Here is a 17,123-nt window from a genome sequence, read left to right as displayed (position 1 = left end):
GCGAGGGGAAGGAGGTTGGGGCAAGGAGGGGAGCTGTTTGGGGTAGATAGGCCCAGCAGAGGACTGGCAGACAGAGAGCGTGCTTTCTCATGTCACAGCTGATTACATTCACTCAGGAGTGGGGAAAGAAGAGAGGGATGGAGGGATGTGTGAGGTGGGGCTGGGAAAAATGGAGCGAGGGATGGGAAACTTCTTTGTTTTTCCTCCTGAGATAGACGCCCGTTCCTCTCATCCAGAAGCGATAACGCTATTGATTGTTCATTTTCCCTGTTTGGTTCACTTTGCCATACTTTTGGCTGAGTGATGACGAGTATGACAGAAGGACTTAAGATGGATGTGCTACTTTGACAGATGGGCTATGTGTATCTGGCTGCATTCAATAGCATTACTTTGCCAGGCTTCCTTCTAGTACTATCAACCCCATTACTACATGAGGACCCTCTCAGACAAGCTGAAGTACATTATTTTCAATACTGGTTAGATATGCTGTGCTCTCATGTACAGGTTTGTTTGTCCATTACATATGCTGAGTATGCAATTCCACTATTTTCATCCTACCGTAATTGTCCACTCTTAGGTGGTTTGGTCCAGCTAAATGCTCTCTGATAATGACCTTATAAGGAGCTGGGAGAACTGAGGACTATAATGGATGTTGTTCCAAGCTCGTTGGTAATGCTAGAACACTCTGTTCTCCTTTTCCAATACATATCGCTGCAAAACAAACAGATAATTCTGTTTTGCAAAATTATTGTGAGATGCTTCCTTTTTGTTGTCTGGCCCCGGTTGATACCCATTACCTCTGCTGCGTTCTGTCCCGTTGTGTCCCCCGGGGGGGGGGGGCAGTTATTAACTTAAAAACAAGCACATAAGAAGAGCCAGCCCAGAATAAACTCTAGTTAGTTTGTGTCAGACACTTTAGTTTCCAAAGGGGGTTTCTCCACGCTCACAGAGTGCCTATTTTCTCTCCTATTCCAGAGATTACACGGGTTACTGCCCCCGGGTGACCCTCATGGGCAAATGGCAACAGCACAGGCAACAACAGTGAGCATAATAGAGCATAATAGTAATTGTCCTCAACTTTTGCCCATGGCGAAAAACATGTTTTATTTTAACAACGTGACTGTTTCATCAAAGAATGACCTACCTTGAATCGAGGACCTTGTTTTCTCTATACTGACCCCTACTCCATGTACTGTACAGTACGTATACCATTAATATGATGAATAAGGCTTATAGAGACTGATGGTAAGTAGTAGCGACTGGAAACATCTGTGGCTGGTGGTCCACTGATGATAACCTGCTGTGTGTCTCAAACTGGTGTTTGGTCCTACAGTGAACCTGACTTTACATTACACAGCATCAGAAGACGCAGTACTCCCTGGTGACTCCAGAATATGTATTTATGCAATTATTTAATGTCATTATCAGGCTCCTGGGGCTCCTGTTTGTGTGTTATTGGCCCGATACAGCCACGGTGAGCGACTAGTGAGATCCATAACACTCCATAACCACACGATTCACCAACCTATTGACGGGAGAATGAAAAGTCTGGAACACAATGGTTTACATGGCGGCCCTGCAAACGGGAAGATCACTATTTATCTCCTGAAACACACGCAATCAACACAAATGCTGGGCCAGGTCTGTCATTTTCTGCCTCCTGTTGTGCTGTTGAGAGGAAGCACTGTGGCGGAAAATCACCTGTTTAGGTGTCAAACACCGCTATCCCCCCTCCTTATGCCTGGCTCTCCCTCAAACTGCTAGCCATATTACCCAATACAAGATCCTATGCTACAGCCCAGTTGGCGCTCTCGTTTTACCTGGATTTACTAGAATAACAGCCTCTGAATAGCAGAGGGATATCAAACACAATAATACTACCACAAACAGTTGTTCAGCTGCCCACTTATACACTGTAGCTACACAGGACATAGCACCATAGTTTCAAAGCACAAGAGTATCACACACACACACACACACAAACACACACAAACACACTCCAGGTGGGAAATTTACTCACACACACAAACACACACCGGGTGGGAAATTTACTCACACACACACAACACACACTGACAACGACACGGCTCGTGGCCCTGGGTCTAAACCTCAGCCTGTGCAACTGGGTTCTGGACTTCCTGACGGGCTGACCCCAGGTGGTGAAGGTAGGAAACAACACTGATCCTCAACACTGGGGCCCCACAAGGGTGCGTGCTCAGCCCCCTCCTGTACTTCCTGTTCATCCATGACTGCATGGCCACGCACGTCTCCAACTTAATGATCATGTTTGCAGACGAATACAGCAGTGGTAGGACTGGTTACCAAAAACAACGAGACAGCCAACAGGGAGGAGGTGAGGGCCCTGACGGAGTGGTGCCAGGAAAATAATCTCTCCCTCAACATCAGCACAAGGAGCTGATCGTGGATTACAGGAGACAGCACAGGGAGCACGCCCCCATCCACATCGACGAGGCTGCAGTGGAGAGGGTGAAAAGCGTCAAGTTCCTCAGCGTGCACATCACTGATTATCTGAAATGGTACATCCACGCAGACAGTGTGTTAAAAAAAAGCCAAATAGTGCCTCTTCAACCTCAGGAGGCTGAAGTAATTTCGCTTGGCCCCTAAGACCTTCACGAACTTTTACAAATGCAACATTGAGAGCATCATGTCGGGCTGTATCACCACCTGGTACGGCAACTGCCCCGTCCACAGCCGCAGAGCTCCCCAGAGGGTGGTGTGGTCAGCCCAACGCATCAACGGGGGCACACTGCCTGCACTCCATGACATCTACAGCACCCAGTATCACAGGAAGGCCAAGAAATTCCTCAAGAACCTCAGCCACCCGAGCCAAGGCCAGTTCACCCACTACCATGTAAAAGGCGGAAACAGTACAGGTGCATCCAAGCTGGGACCGAGAGACTGAGAAACAGCTTCCATCACCTACACTCAGTACCCTGCCCTGAACCTTAGTTACTGTTCTAGCCTGCTACCACCTGGTACTCTACCTTGTATCCCAGAGACTGCTGCCCTGCCCATATAGTCATTGAACACTGGTCACTTAAATAATGTTTACATACTCTTTTACACACTTTATATGTATACACTGCATTCAAGTCAAGGCTCATCCTATATAACTACTTCTGTACACACTTTTTCTATTTGTATACTGTCCATACTGTCTGTACACACCATCATGTTATATTCCGGATTCTGACATTGCTGGTTCTAATATTTCTATATTTGTTCATTCCTTTCTTTTTATTTTTTTTGCGGGGATTTGCGTGTATTGTTTTGTATTGTTAAGTTTTACTGCACTGCTGGAGCTAGGATAATAAGCATTTCGCTGCACCCGCGACAACATCTGCAAAATATGTGTACGTGACCAATACATTATTGATTTCATTTATTGATTTCACGCCAACTACATCAGGAAGTCAAGTGACTCTGTCAGAGCTGATACTGTTGTCTGTTTACTGATCTAGACCTCTCCGCCTCCACATGAAGCCTGGCTCTGCTCTGCTCTGCTGTTGTGTAGACACCCCTCTCTACATCCTCCTCCTCTCCACTGTGCCTCTATCAGGCTAGCACATCAACCCATGGGATTACCAAATACACATCATCAATCCAGTTACATGAGGAAATCCTCTTTATCAGAACAGCATAACCAAAACGCCTAAGGGCCTGATATTTAAACGATAACATAACCAAATCCTCTCTGTCTCACCTGGGCTTAGCCATTGTATCACCTCTCACTTCCCCCCCTCAGCAGAGGAGAGAGAGCGGCTCCACTCAGAAATGGAGGGAGGATTACCTCTTAATGCAATCCCTGGCTGACTAACTGATATCCCCAGATGACCCTTTCCCACCACTTTCTCACCGATACATGTAGTCATTTGAAGATTTGGCCCAGATAAGCCCCTCCCTCAAATCCAGCTCTGCTCCTCCAGCAGGAAGCAGGATATAGGGTTCTGGCTGACTCTCTCCATTCCCCCACTACATATATGGATTTCAGCCATGGGATTCCTTAAGGGTCCTGGTCAAAAGAAGTGCACTAGGGAATAGGGTGCCACTTGGGATGCAGGATTGGGGGGGTGGGGGGTCTGGTCACACTTTGATTTGATTTGACAATGTCATGCTAAAAAGGCTAAGTGACACTGCATACTTTATCATAAAAAAAAAGAGTCTAGACACACTATCGGTTTGTCTAGGTACCAATCTCACTCCAAAGACGTTTTGGCATGAAGGCATCTTGCCACTCCATGGGGTAGCCGGGTTATTTTGATCCTGTTTATCTTGAACTCCCGCTGATTCCATGAGATGTAAAAATCAGCAAACTATTGCTATCTCCATTGACATGAGCTTCAATATGATCAAAAATGAATGAGATAAGTTTAGAAGGTTAGAAGGTTAGAAGTCGGTAGATATCATCGCAAAAATGGAGATCCAAAATGACACGAGTCCTTCAGGGCATCCATTTCACTGTAGAGTGACATGTTTTCAAAACGATTACTGAATGTCAAGTAATGAAATATATGCTTCCTCCTCTGTTTTGTTCCTCTGGCCTTTTACTACCCTCCGTAGAGGAAATTAATTGTAAATTATGAGCCTCTGATTGGAACAAGATCGTGGAAGAACAAATCAAATTGTCAAAAGTTATAACCCTCCAAAGATATATGGAAATGATGTGCAAATGTTTTATCGTGTGGAGATGATGACAGATGTCAAGTAGCCAATGACGAGGAAAAGCTTGAATGAACTCTCCGATGTGCTGTAAAAGGTAAAGAACTAAAGTGGAAAGACATTTCTTCTTAACGTTTCCTACTGAGGTTGCTCTGAAGGACGAACGGGGCATGGGCACGTAAGAAAGAAAATACCTGTGATTATCTGGAGAGATCGGAAAAAACGGATGACTTTCAGACTCGGGGACGCAATATCAATCATGGCCAATTTGAGGCCACCAACATGAAATATGATTTCATAAGACAAATGCAGTGTCATTCTTAATGTGCTTAACCTTTACTGTCAATGAAAAAGTATTGATCGTTCTGTGGCATTTTTTGTCTCCGTCATTTGATTTCAGAAAGCGTAATAACACATGGTGATGGGGAACAATAAAAGATGAATGGCAACTGAACGGTCTCAGTTTAACAAAGATCAAATCCCCGTAGAGCGATTGTGTGGACAGAAAAATGAGTGGCATTTGTGCCTTTGCTGGAGTAGTTTTTGATATTGTCCAGAACTATCTGAATGATAATATATTTCCATTACTCTCTAAGTTATCTATCTACGTATCAATGTTTTCACATGACTGTGACATTGTCTACTCGGCGTGATATATAAAGGCTATATATGAATTTGAGTGATTGCATTTCTCCCGCCCCCATCCCTCAGCTGTTTACCAAAAAGTGGTGTGGTGATGGCTTTGTTTTTGTTTGAATTACAGATTGCCCCTTTAAGGTGCTATTAGTCTGTTCAATATTTTCTCCAACCATCTTTGAATATGTATTAGCCTTCTGCATAACATTATTGCCAACCAGGAGTTGTTATTCACAGCCGAAACAGTATTTCTATTATTTCTCTATTCTCTTGAGTCATTGGACGATCTCCTCTGCCGGGCCTGCTATTTTTTCTCCCCTTACTCAACCCAATAAGGCTCTGCTCTGCTGCACTACAACCAAATCAGCAGTGCATTTTCACCCTCTAATAAGTGGTTAGCTTGATTTATCTGGGTGATCTCCTGCTCCTACGTGGCTGGAGCTCCACAGGCTCTGCCCACACGGGAGACGTCCTTTACAATCACTTGGCCTGTCCACCAGTTCCAGATGAGTCCATTACAGCCAGGGTAAACGCGGCCATTTTTTTAAACCCTGGAAAGGAGCAGTGTGGTGGCGCGGTATGGTGGCAGGTTGATTCAGAGTGGGAGCGTGTTGAGGTGGTTGAGGATACAATCATGCATCGCTACCATGGCTCCTTCTGTCGTTAAACCGTTATGGTCTGGTGCTGTCCGGCCTCTGCAGAGATGCTGCAGTGCCCTGGGGGAGCCCAGAGGGCCACAGGAAGCCCTTAGACTGGTAAAATGGGCACTTATTCACCAGCCCACCCCCTGTCCCTGCCCTCCCGGACCCCAACCTGTCCCTGCCCTCCCGGACTCCACCCTGTCCCTGCCCTCCCGGATCCCACCCTGTCCCTGCCCTAACCAGACCCCACCCTGTCCCTACCCTCCCGGGCCCCACCCTGTCCCTGCCCTCCCGGACCCCACCCTGTCCCTGCCCTCCCGGACCCCACCCTGTCCCTGTCCCTGCCCTCCCGGACCCCACCCTGTCCCTGCCCTCCCGGACCCTACCCTGTCCCTGCCCTCCCGGACCCCACCCTGTCCCTGCCCTCCCGGACCCCACCCTGTCCCTGCCCTCCCGGACCCCACCCTGTCCCTGCCCTCCCGGACCCCACCCTATCCCTGCCCTCCCGGATCCCACCCTGTCCCTGCCCTCCCAGACCCCACCCTGTCCCTGCCCTCCCGGGCCCCACCCTGTCCCTGCCCTCCCGGACCCCACCCTGTCCCTGCCCTCCCGGACCCCACCCTGTCCCTGTCCCTGCCCTCCCGGACCCCACCCTGTCCCTGCCCTCCCGGACCCCACCCTGTCCCTGTCCCTGCCCTCCCGGACCCCACCCTGTCCCTGCCCTCCCGGACCCCACCCTGTCCCTGCCCTCCCGGATCCCACCCTGTCCCTGCCCTCCCAGACCCCACCCTGTCCCTGCCCTCCCGGACCCCACCCTGTCCCTGTCCCTACCCTCCCGGACCCCACCCTGTCCCTGCCCTCCCGGACCCCACCCTGTCCCTGCCCTCCCGGACCCCCCTGTCCCTGCCCTCCCGGACCCCACCCTGTCCCTGCCCTCCCGGACCCCACCCTGTCCCTGCCCTCCCGGACCCCACCCTGGCCCTGCCCTCCCGGACCCCACCCTGTCCCTGCCCTCCCGGACCCCACCCTGTCCCTGCCCTCCCGGACCCCACCCTGTCGCTGCCCTCCCGGACCCCACCCTGTCCCTGCCCTCCCGGACCCACCCTGTCCCTGCCCTCCTGGACCCCACCCCGGCTCTCTTCTGGGCACATGCTTCTAAGGGCCGGATGATGGACTACTGGTCATATACCTCACAGTACTACTTTAGTAACAAAGCATCAGCACTATATTCTGTCAAGCTACTTCACTTTCCTCATCCTCCACTGTCTCCCATGTTTGTTTACTTACAGTAACACTTGGAGAACACTGATCACTGTTCTAATTTATAACCAAACGGTAACCGTCATTAACGGTATGATTCTGTCCCTGCAGTTGAACCCTCTGGCCAGCCAGGCTGCGGTGGCGGCAGCAGCTGCAGCTATGGGCTCTATGGCCGGATCCCAGGTCTTTGGCAACACCCTCTCCAACCTGCAAGCTGGAGTCACGGGGCAACTGGTCACTAATGCACAAGGACAGGTTAGTAATCTTTACCAGTCATAATATCAAAAGAGGTATCCTATAGGTTTCACAGTGTTCATTAGACCTGACTAGAACTACTTGTAAATGAAATGCGAAAGTTATAGTGGGGGAAGATCACATCACATAATGATGGTTTCACTGTATTTTCCATGTTCTTCAGTCAATGTTACACTATACCAGTCTTAGAAAACACTTTCCACTAACTAAATACACACAAACATAATTCCAAAGACTGGATGGTCTCAATATTTCATTTTCATATGTAGTAATCTTGTTTGGGGGTTTATTTATTTCTTTTTTAGCTGTGTGTTATGTGGCGTTGCTCCGCGGCAGCCATCCTGCCATATGTTAAGCTTGTTGGGAATAAACAAAGCCCTTCCTCCTCTTATCCGCATGCACCCGTCGCAGTAAAACGCTGACCTTGTCATATTTACAGGGTGGCTGCAGAATTGTTCCATCAGTAGCCAGAGGCTTGAACGATGACGCTTGTCAGAGTGGGGCCCTATCTAATGAATCATCTTATCGCAGGTGCGCACGGCGCATATTAAAGGAAGATCGCGTGGACAATGTGCCCTTTCACGCCAGCCAGTTATTTACCTTAACCCCTATTTCATCCCTCGCTCTCCGCCCTCATCCCGCTATCCTGTTTATATCACTCAATTAAAACCACGGCCCGGCGAATACCTTTTGTGGTTTTATGATAAGACGGACCTAATTCCATGCTTGTTTGTGTAGGAAGTCTGTAAGGAGTAAGAATTGCTGTACAGGGAAGATTTTGTCAACATGCTCATGACAGAGAACATACAGTTGAGCTCGGAAATTTACATACACTTAGGTCGGAGTCATTAAAACTCGGTTTTCAACCACACCACAAATTTCTTGTTAACAAACTACAGTTTCGACAAGTCAGTTAGGACATCTACTGTGAGCATGACACAAGTAATTTTTCCAGCAGTTGTTTACAGACAGATTATTTAACTTATAATTCACTGTATCACAATTCCAGTAGGTCAGAGGTTTACATACACTAAGTTGACTGTGCCTTTAAACAGCTGGGAAAATTCCAGATAATTATGTCATGGCTTTAGACGCTTCTGATAGGCTAATTGACATCATTTGAGTCAATTGGAGGTGTACCTGTGGATGTATTTTCAAACTCAGTGCTTCTTTGCTTGACATCATGGGAAAATCAAAAGAAATCCGCCAAGACCTCAGAAAAAAAGTTGTAGACCTCCACAAGTTTGGTTCATCCTTGGGAGCAATTTCCAAACGCCTGAAGGTACCACGTTCATCTGTGCAAACAATAGTACGCAAGTATAAACACCATGGGACCACGCAGCCGTCATACCGCTCAGGAAGGAGACACGTTCTGACTCCTAGAGATGAATGTACTTTGAACCTTGTGAAGATGCTGGAGGAAACAGGTACAAAAGTATCTATATCCACAGTAAAACGAGTCCTATATCGACATAATCTGAAAGGCTGCTCAGCAAGGAAAAAGCCACTGCTCCAAAACCACCATAAATAAAGCTAGACTACGGTTTGCAACTGCACATGGGGACAAAGATTGTACTTTTTGGAGAAATGTCCTCTGGTTTGATGAAACAAAAATATAACTGTTTGGCCATAACGACCATCGTTATGTTTGGAGGAAAAAGGGGGAGGCTTGCAAGCCAGAGAACACCATCCCAACCGTGAAGCACGGGAGTGGCTGCATCATGTTATTGGGATGCTTTGCTGCAAGAGGGACTGGTACACTTCACAAAATAGATGGCATAATGAGGATGGAAAATTATGTGGATATATTGAAGCAACATCTCAAGACATCAGTCAGGAAGTTAAAGCTTGGTCGCAAATGGGTCATCCAAATGGACAATGACCCCAAGCATTCTTCCAATGTTGTGGCAGAATGGCTTAAGGACAACAAAGTCAAGGTATTGGGGTGGCCATCACAAAGCCCTGACCTCAATCCTATAGACAATTTGTGGGCAGAACTGAAAAATGCCCGTGTGAGCAAGGAGGCCGACAAACCTGACTCAGTTACACCAGCTCTGTCAGGATGAATGGGCCAAAATTCACCCAACTTATTGTGGGAAGCTTCTGGAAGGCTCCCCAAACGTTTGACCCAAGTTAAACAATTTAAAGGCAATGCTACCAAATACTATTTGAGTGTATGTAAACTTCTGACCCACTGGGAGTGTAATGAAATAAAAAAAGCTGAAATAAATAATTCTCTCTACTATAATTCTGACATTTCACATTCTGAAAATAAAGTGGTGATCCTAACTGACCTAAGACAGGGACTTTGTACTCGGATTATATGTCAGGAATTGTGAAAAACTGAGTTTAAATGTATTTGGCTAAGGTGTATGTAACCGTCCGACTTCAACTGTATCGTAGGCTACTTATAATTGTGTATGACTGTAAATGTTTTTCTATGTTTGTCCACTCATACTGTAAACAGCTTGTGTGCGTCTGTGTTAGCCCTTGATGCTAAATGTGGCTAATGAGACAGTGTGGCTTTCCCTGGTCTGGGAAAAGGTGCCGTGGCCACAGGGACAGATTGCCATGGAGATGCATTTGATGGGATGCTCTGTGCTTTTGTAGTGTATCGGCGACTGACATTGGCTGACATAATCAGGTCACTGAGACGGTCAAAGCCCTGGGCTACAGTCCTTTGCTCCCCACCTCATTATTTCGGAGCATTATTCAGTCTGAGCACTCTGAAACGTGCACCACACTTTACTAACGTAGCCAGGGTCCCCCCACCACACACGCAGACGTACGCACGTACACGCCGACACCCCTCTTATACTGGGAAGGGAACATTACAGAAACTAAATGCATGCTTGGAACTTAATAGTACTTTGGTATTTTGAAGAAAGCGGAACACAGTACAGTAGTGGTTACAGTCATTTACCCTATCACTAATGCCCATTGGATTTCTTCAGGGGCGCAACTTTGGTTTTATATGTGGGGGGGGGGACATAATATTTATGTATATATATTACATTTTTTGTCAGATAAACACTCTAAACAGCCTACCCGACTGCTCATAGGCATCCGCATGGTCCTAAAGCACCCCGTTGCCTTGTTTGTATCACCCTCCAATGATGAAAATGTCATTTCAGCATATGGGGGGGGACATGTCCCCCTTCCCCAGTGAATGTTGCGCCCTGGATTTCTTGTTAGAGTAGGTTCCAGATAGGGGCTTTTAAAAGCATTGGATTTAATAATGTGGCTTTAACATGTGTCATCCTGATTATGGAGTATATGTGTCCAGTAATCAACGAAGCCACTCTTCAGTCCCATCTTTGTAATTAAGGCTGTAAGAAAGAGTTCATTCAATAATGAATTTCATATCAGTACACAGTCTGCCTAAGGAAAGCACTGCACCATTTTACCTTAGTTCCTCAGTATCTAGAGGAAACATTTCCTCACAAATGTTTCTGTCATACTATGTAATTCCCTTGTACTATGCACAATTTTACCATACATTCTGTGCCATACTTTCCATGGCTCCATAGAGAAACCTATAATATTTTGACAAAGAGAGCAATGGTAAGATATATGACCTGAAAAGTAGCTAGCCCCAAAACAGTCTGTGATGGGGAACTCCCAGCCCTGTTAACCCTGGTGGCTGGTCTTTCTGTTTCCTGGTGAAACCCCCATGAGCCATCCATCCCCTTCAATGGGCTTTGATGAAGGCTACAGCCCACAGGGCAGACACTGCTGTTACTAATGCACACTACACCAGGTAGGAACACACACATGCACTGTTAACCTGCATGCACACAACCAGGAAGGGACTCCATTGGAATACACATCACTCCTGCTCGTGGAAGTCCTCAGAGGTGGAGGAAACATTCTGGCATTGCCATTTTAACTTTTGAACACCTGCTTTAACGATAACAGCAGGACAAATTAAGCCAGGTGAATGCTAGTTGCTGTGCAGGTTTGCATGTTTGTGGAAGATTGTACTGTACCTGACATTACCTACACCAGTATTCCACTTTAGAGCCAGACAATCAAGAGTATTCAGGAGCTGTATAAAGCAATTTACATTGCGGAGAGAGAAGGAGGGGAAAATGGCTAAAGATATTGTCTGGCCACCATGGCTAACACCACCGATTGGCCTGGCCGAGGAGATGACATGACGTTTCCGTGGAAACGAGAGAAGAGCAGCATAATCTTAATGACAGAGAGAGAGAGAGAGAGAGAGAGAGAGAGAGAGAGAGAGAGAGAGAGAGAGAGAGAGAGACCCAGGTCCTGACACGCCTCACGATTGGGAAAGAGAAACATTAAGAATGTTGGTTGGACAAAGCTGACAATACTATTGTTTGTTGCAAGGTGCCACAGCCTATGAGGTTAAAAAATGCCATAACTGGCTGTAGTCTGAGACCAAAGTGTGTCTTCTCCATGGACCTCTCTGTGAATCTACAGGTAAAATAATAATCATTTGTGGGTGCTTATATTTGTTCTGTTATACACAAATGTGTGATGGAAATGTGTTTCTTGCATATCCCAACTCCCCCTGAGACACCCACAGGGAGTGGGGTCACAGTAAATGTTGTCATTGGTCAGCGCCCCTGGAGCAATTAGGGTTTAGTGCCTTGCTCAAGGGCTCAGCGACAGATTGTTCACCTTGTCGGCTCCAGTATTCAAGCCAGCGACCTTTCGGTCACTGGCCCGACGCTCTAAACTCGAGACCACCTGCCACCCACCTGGTCTTCCCTCTAAATGTATTATGTTTTACAAAATCAGTGTCACAATCGACTGCCTTGAAAAAACGCCATTGGAGCACTACCATGTAACACCCAGGAAGTCTGAGGGAGACATGGAGGCGCGGCGGTAGCGGTGCATCCGGGGACGAGAGCTAAGCTGTCAGTTCCCTGCCTGTGTTATTACGTTTATAGAACAACCACTTAGTCCAATAAGGATGAATAATTGAGCGGAACAAGTCAACCGCCACAGAGGCACGCGAAGCCAGGCGTCGGGAGGCATGAGCGTCAGGCGGCGCAATAAAATATGCTAAGTGGCAGGAGAGGAGAGCATTACAGGGTGGAATCAGAGCAGGCGACGCGGAGCGCGGAGAGAGAGATAAATTATCTGTCGCTTAATGCGAAGCAACGTAAGCAAATGAGCCATGGAGGGGATGAATTACAGATTGCCGGCCTACAATTCTCCCACTGATCCCTCCACATTATATCAAATAGAGAATGGGGAGAGAGGGGAGGGGGACCAGGCAGAGGGAGGTATGGCAGGAAGAATTAGATTAGCACAGGGAGCAGTGGTGAGATGCTGGCCCACAGTATGAAGGGATCTGTTTGCATCTCGCTGTGAAATCATATGAAGTGACAGGTGCATGTGTAATAATTGAATCCCTGCCTTGATTAAATTATGCCGGTGTCTCATTTATACACGATGCTTGAAGTAGGTCGAAACCCTGGGCAGCATGAGCTACCAAAGCATTCATTGTGCTTATGTCCATTTATTTTGCTTTGAATTTTGCCTGCGACGATTTACATATCTATAAAAAAATAGGAACGTGCCAGCCCAAATCTTCCAGCCTGGTCCAAACGACAAGGTTTGTAAAATAATGGCAACCCCAACCACGTTCACTCTCCTCTGGCATAATGAGCCTAGGTGCTGTTGTTCTGTCAGTGGAGAGAGCAGGCAGAGAGACTGAAGTTGTCTGTCCAGGACCAGACCCCAGATGACATTAACCTTCATCATCGGGAAGAGGCGCTAAGTCCCCCCCTAAAGCGCTACTCTTGGCCGCACTCTGGCAGCTCTGAGAGCTAAAATGCTGCGGTGACACTCTGCCGCCCCTTTTGATCTGCACTTCCTGATTACAGCCATGGAGGAGAGCAGAGGAGAGCTGGGGGGGAGAGGGGAGTAGGGGATGAAGTACCCCAGGAACCCTGGGAGCTGTTTGGTCGTGTGTATGTGCGTTGAGGGAAGGGGAAGGGAGGGAGATCTCTCAGCACAGCCACATTACCAACCCCCCTTAACAGAAACGGACAAAGACGCATATACACACATGAATCACACACACACGCCCCTCTGCTGGCCTGGTGATGGATAACACAGTCAGTGGTCTGCACCAGCACACACACAGGTACTCAGAGCTGACCTTTGCAGTGTGCTCCCAGCTGGGTGCTCTGCCTTTGCTTGCTTTGGCCTATAAAAGCTCCTCTGTGACAGATGATCAGAGAATCTGTCTGTGCGTTCCCTCATACACTTACTCAACCATCAAATCTTCTGCGCCTGGGCTTGGTACTGTCATTCTAATGGTTTGTGCGCTCACTGATATGCATGTGTTGACGTGCACAGTACTCTATGTTTTACTTGCTGTGGGATTTCATACAGAACATGAACATCGCTCCATACTTCTGTCCAGTAGATCATATGAACAATATGTTCTAATGACGTTCACCCTCCTACACTTATCCGTGTACTGTAGATCACTGGAACGGCCCATCTGATTTCTTCCCCTTCTCCTCTCACCCCTCCTTCTTAGATAATTGGAACGATCCCACTTATGCCCAACTCTGGGGGGCCCTCGAGCCAATCAGGGGGCGTAAACCCAGCGCTGCAGGTCCAGCCAATTACACCCCAGCTTCTGACCAACGCCCAGGGCCAGATCATCGCCACGGTGATCGGCAATCAAATCCTGCCTGTCATCAACACCCAGGGAATCACACTGTCACCAATCAAGCCTGGACAGCAGGTAACCACACACACAGACGTGCAGTGCACACGCCCACATGCACAGATACAAACATGCGTGCACACACACACAATGCAGACACATGAAGATATGTTCCTAATCACAGTACATTTGCAGGCCAAAAACATTTTCCATCCAATTGGCGACAGATTCTCATGCGACTATTCTAAATTGCACATAAGCAAATGATGCGCATTTTCCCACCAGAGATGTTTCCATCAAATTGACTTACTGCGCATAAAAGGCTGTGTGTGATGATGTAGAGCTTAGGAAAATGACTTTTGTGGTTAAATTCCCATGTGCGAATAAAAAAGCATGTTCAAATCTACTGATGGTTTTGTCACAAAGACAATTATATAGCGAATGTGTCCACTGGTATTGGTACGTGCGCCCTCGCCAACATCTTGCAGATACAGTGCGGGTATAGCCTACATGATGAGATTATTATGGACAAAAGAGCAAGATTATTTACATTTGTCAAACGTCAACCACGCATCGAACATCATGTCACCAGAATAAGACCCTCTATATTTATTAGGAAAGGAGCAGCAAACTCATCACCGTGCACTTTCACCACCCTGTGAGGTTCACCGTAACTTATTTAATCTGTAGCCTAATAAACTGCATGCTTTCCCGAGCCGTAGTGGGAGGACCACACGACATGTCATGGCATGATGGTTAGAGCGGCAGGTAGCCTAGTGGTTAGAGAATTGGCCGAATCCCCGAGGTGACAAGGGAAAAATCTGTCGTTCTGCCCCTGAACAAGGCAGTTAAACCACTGTTCCAAGGCTGTCATTGTAAATAATATTTTTTTCTTAACTGACCTGCCTAGTCAAATAAAAGTCAAATAAAAGTCAAATAAAAGTCAAATAAAAGTCAAATAAAAAAATGGATCAATATTTGCCCATTAAAGCTTTTCCCCCGCCATTTATCTCATAATTAACTCTACCATCACAAAAAGATCCCACCTTGTCTAGCGTATGTTTTTTGTCGACATTTGGAAAGTTTGCTGACAAATTTGCTCTTTCCATCAGGCCTGTCGTGACATTTTTTAGGCATAAAAAGGTTGGATGGGAACCTGGTAACAGGAGCACATAGATACACACTATAAAAATGGATGAGGAGAAAAATCTGTATTTGTGTAGATTGAACTTTTTTTCTGTTTACTCTTGAGAAAAGTAACCCTTACAAAACGAGTCAAGTCTGATGTTTCTTTCAGCTATCAAGTCGTCTCATCTTTTGTCTAAACACAACTTGAAAAGGTTTCCCTTCACAAAACATAACTCCCAACTGTAACATTTCATTGGTCCCAGTGTTTGGAAGACGTTGCTTTCGATAAAACCATTCAAATTGACTCTTTTGACTAGGGCAGTAAAGATTATAGAAATACTACAGAAAGAAATCAAATCTGTCGAGCAGTAGTGTGTGTGTGTGTGTGTGTGTGTGTGTGTGTGTGTGTGTGTGTGTGTGTGTGTGTGTGTGTGTGTGTGTGTGTGTGTGTGTGTGTGTGTGTGTGTGTGTGTGCGTGTGTGTGTGTAAAGCACCTGTCAGGCATCCTCTTAGACTCCCTCTAAAGAAGTATGCAGAGTCCCTGCAGAGCCAAACAAAAAGCAATGCTTTTCATCATCCCACCTTAAACTAAAATACTCCCCCCTGCACCTATTTGACCTCTGTGACCTGACCGTGTTGTAATTCTCCTTAAAAATCAAACATTTAAAGGGACAATCATGTGTCTCTAGCTAGCGAAACAATACAAGACCAGACTGAACCGCTAAAAGGGACAGAAGGCTCTCTTGTGCTCAGAAGAACATGAGTTCTTTAGTGCTATTTGTATGAGTGAGCTTAAATCCCACCTAGTGCAAAAGTTTTATGTGCAAAGTAAATAGCTTCCTTCTTTTGGACTTGTACATACATGGTAGGTGTCAGATACCAAAGAAACCAAATAAATTACACAGCTTTAGGTCTACCTAATATCGACCAGGCTTTCAGCCATAAGAAAAGCAGGTTAAAAAAGTGAAACATGATATGTAAAATGGCAAGGACAATAGTTCAATCTGATAGGGTGGATTAACTCAGAAGATGGTCTTAAATGTGACTTCACGGAACACCGGATCACACTCGTGATCGAATGAATGCATTTGTAATAATGTTTATGGTTTTTGTCCTCACTTCAAAGACACACGACACCGACAGTTCCACGGGTGTAATTTACGGTTGTCAGCGCCGGCAGTGCGGAATATTTCCAGTGAAGCTAGATAATTCTCTCTGCCTGTCAACTGTCTTGACAGTATGTGCATCTCTGTTGACATCCACCACACTTCCCAAACAAACACATACCGAGGGGAAAATAACTAATAGCAAGAGAGAGGAGTGGGAAAGCCAACCTAGTTTACGGAGGAGACGGCCTTCACTTTAGAGTGAAGACATATCAGCTTGATCTTGTAAGAGCAATTCATTTGCTCACAAACATGAAAATGCATCGTTTTCTTAGAGCCGAAGCACATTGCATGGAAATCCAAAATGATGTTTGCTACAGGAGCGCTGGTGTCCACGTGTCTTTTCCTGCACAGACTTGCCTTCATTAGCAATTCCCTTGTGTCTGACTACTGGAGAAAACACTATTGTCATAGTGTTCTCTACACTCCTGTATGGCAGAGGGAGAAAGAGAGAGAGGGAGAGGGAGAGAGGGGGAGAGGGATGGAGGAGAGAGTGAGGAGGGAGGAGAGAGAGAGAGAGAGAGAGAGAGAGAGAGAGAGAGAGAGAGAGAGAGAGATACAAACAGCAGAGACACCAGTCATCGCCTATCAAACCCCACTGTCTGTCTCTATACAAATGTAACACTGTCTGTTTCAATAGAAATCTAGCCCTGACTAGTTTACTCTATTGACCCGACTATTGATACTGCATTGTGTGTT

The 17,123-nt window shown here is 46.6% G+C and overlaps 1 protein-coding gene across 1 annotated transcript in view; it reads left to right on the top strand.

Annotated features, from left to right (window-relative positions):
- Positions 1 to 17,123, top strand: part of LOC135518556 (POU domain, class 6, transcription factor 2-like) — an 86,778-nt gene that overhangs the window by 59,055 nt on the left and 10,600 nt on the right. The window contains exons 5-6 of the mRNA XM_064943723.1: positions 7,329 to 7,472; positions 13,999 to 14,208. Of these exons, the coding sequence (XP_064799795.1) occupies positions 7,329 to 7,472; positions 13,999 to 14,208 (354 nt within the window). The remainder of the gene's footprint in view (positions 1 to 7,328; positions 7,473 to 13,998; positions 14,209 to 17,123) is intronic.

This window comes from Oncorhynchus masou, chromosome 28 (assembly GCF_036934945.1).
Source record: "Oncorhynchus masou masou isolate Uvic2021 chromosome 28, UVic_Omas_1.1, whole genome shotgun sequence".
Lineage (NCBI taxonomy): Eukaryota > Metazoa > Chordata > Actinopteri > Salmoniformes > Salmonidae > Oncorhynchus > Oncorhynchus masou.
This window is presented reverse-complemented; position numbering and strand designations above follow the sequence as displayed.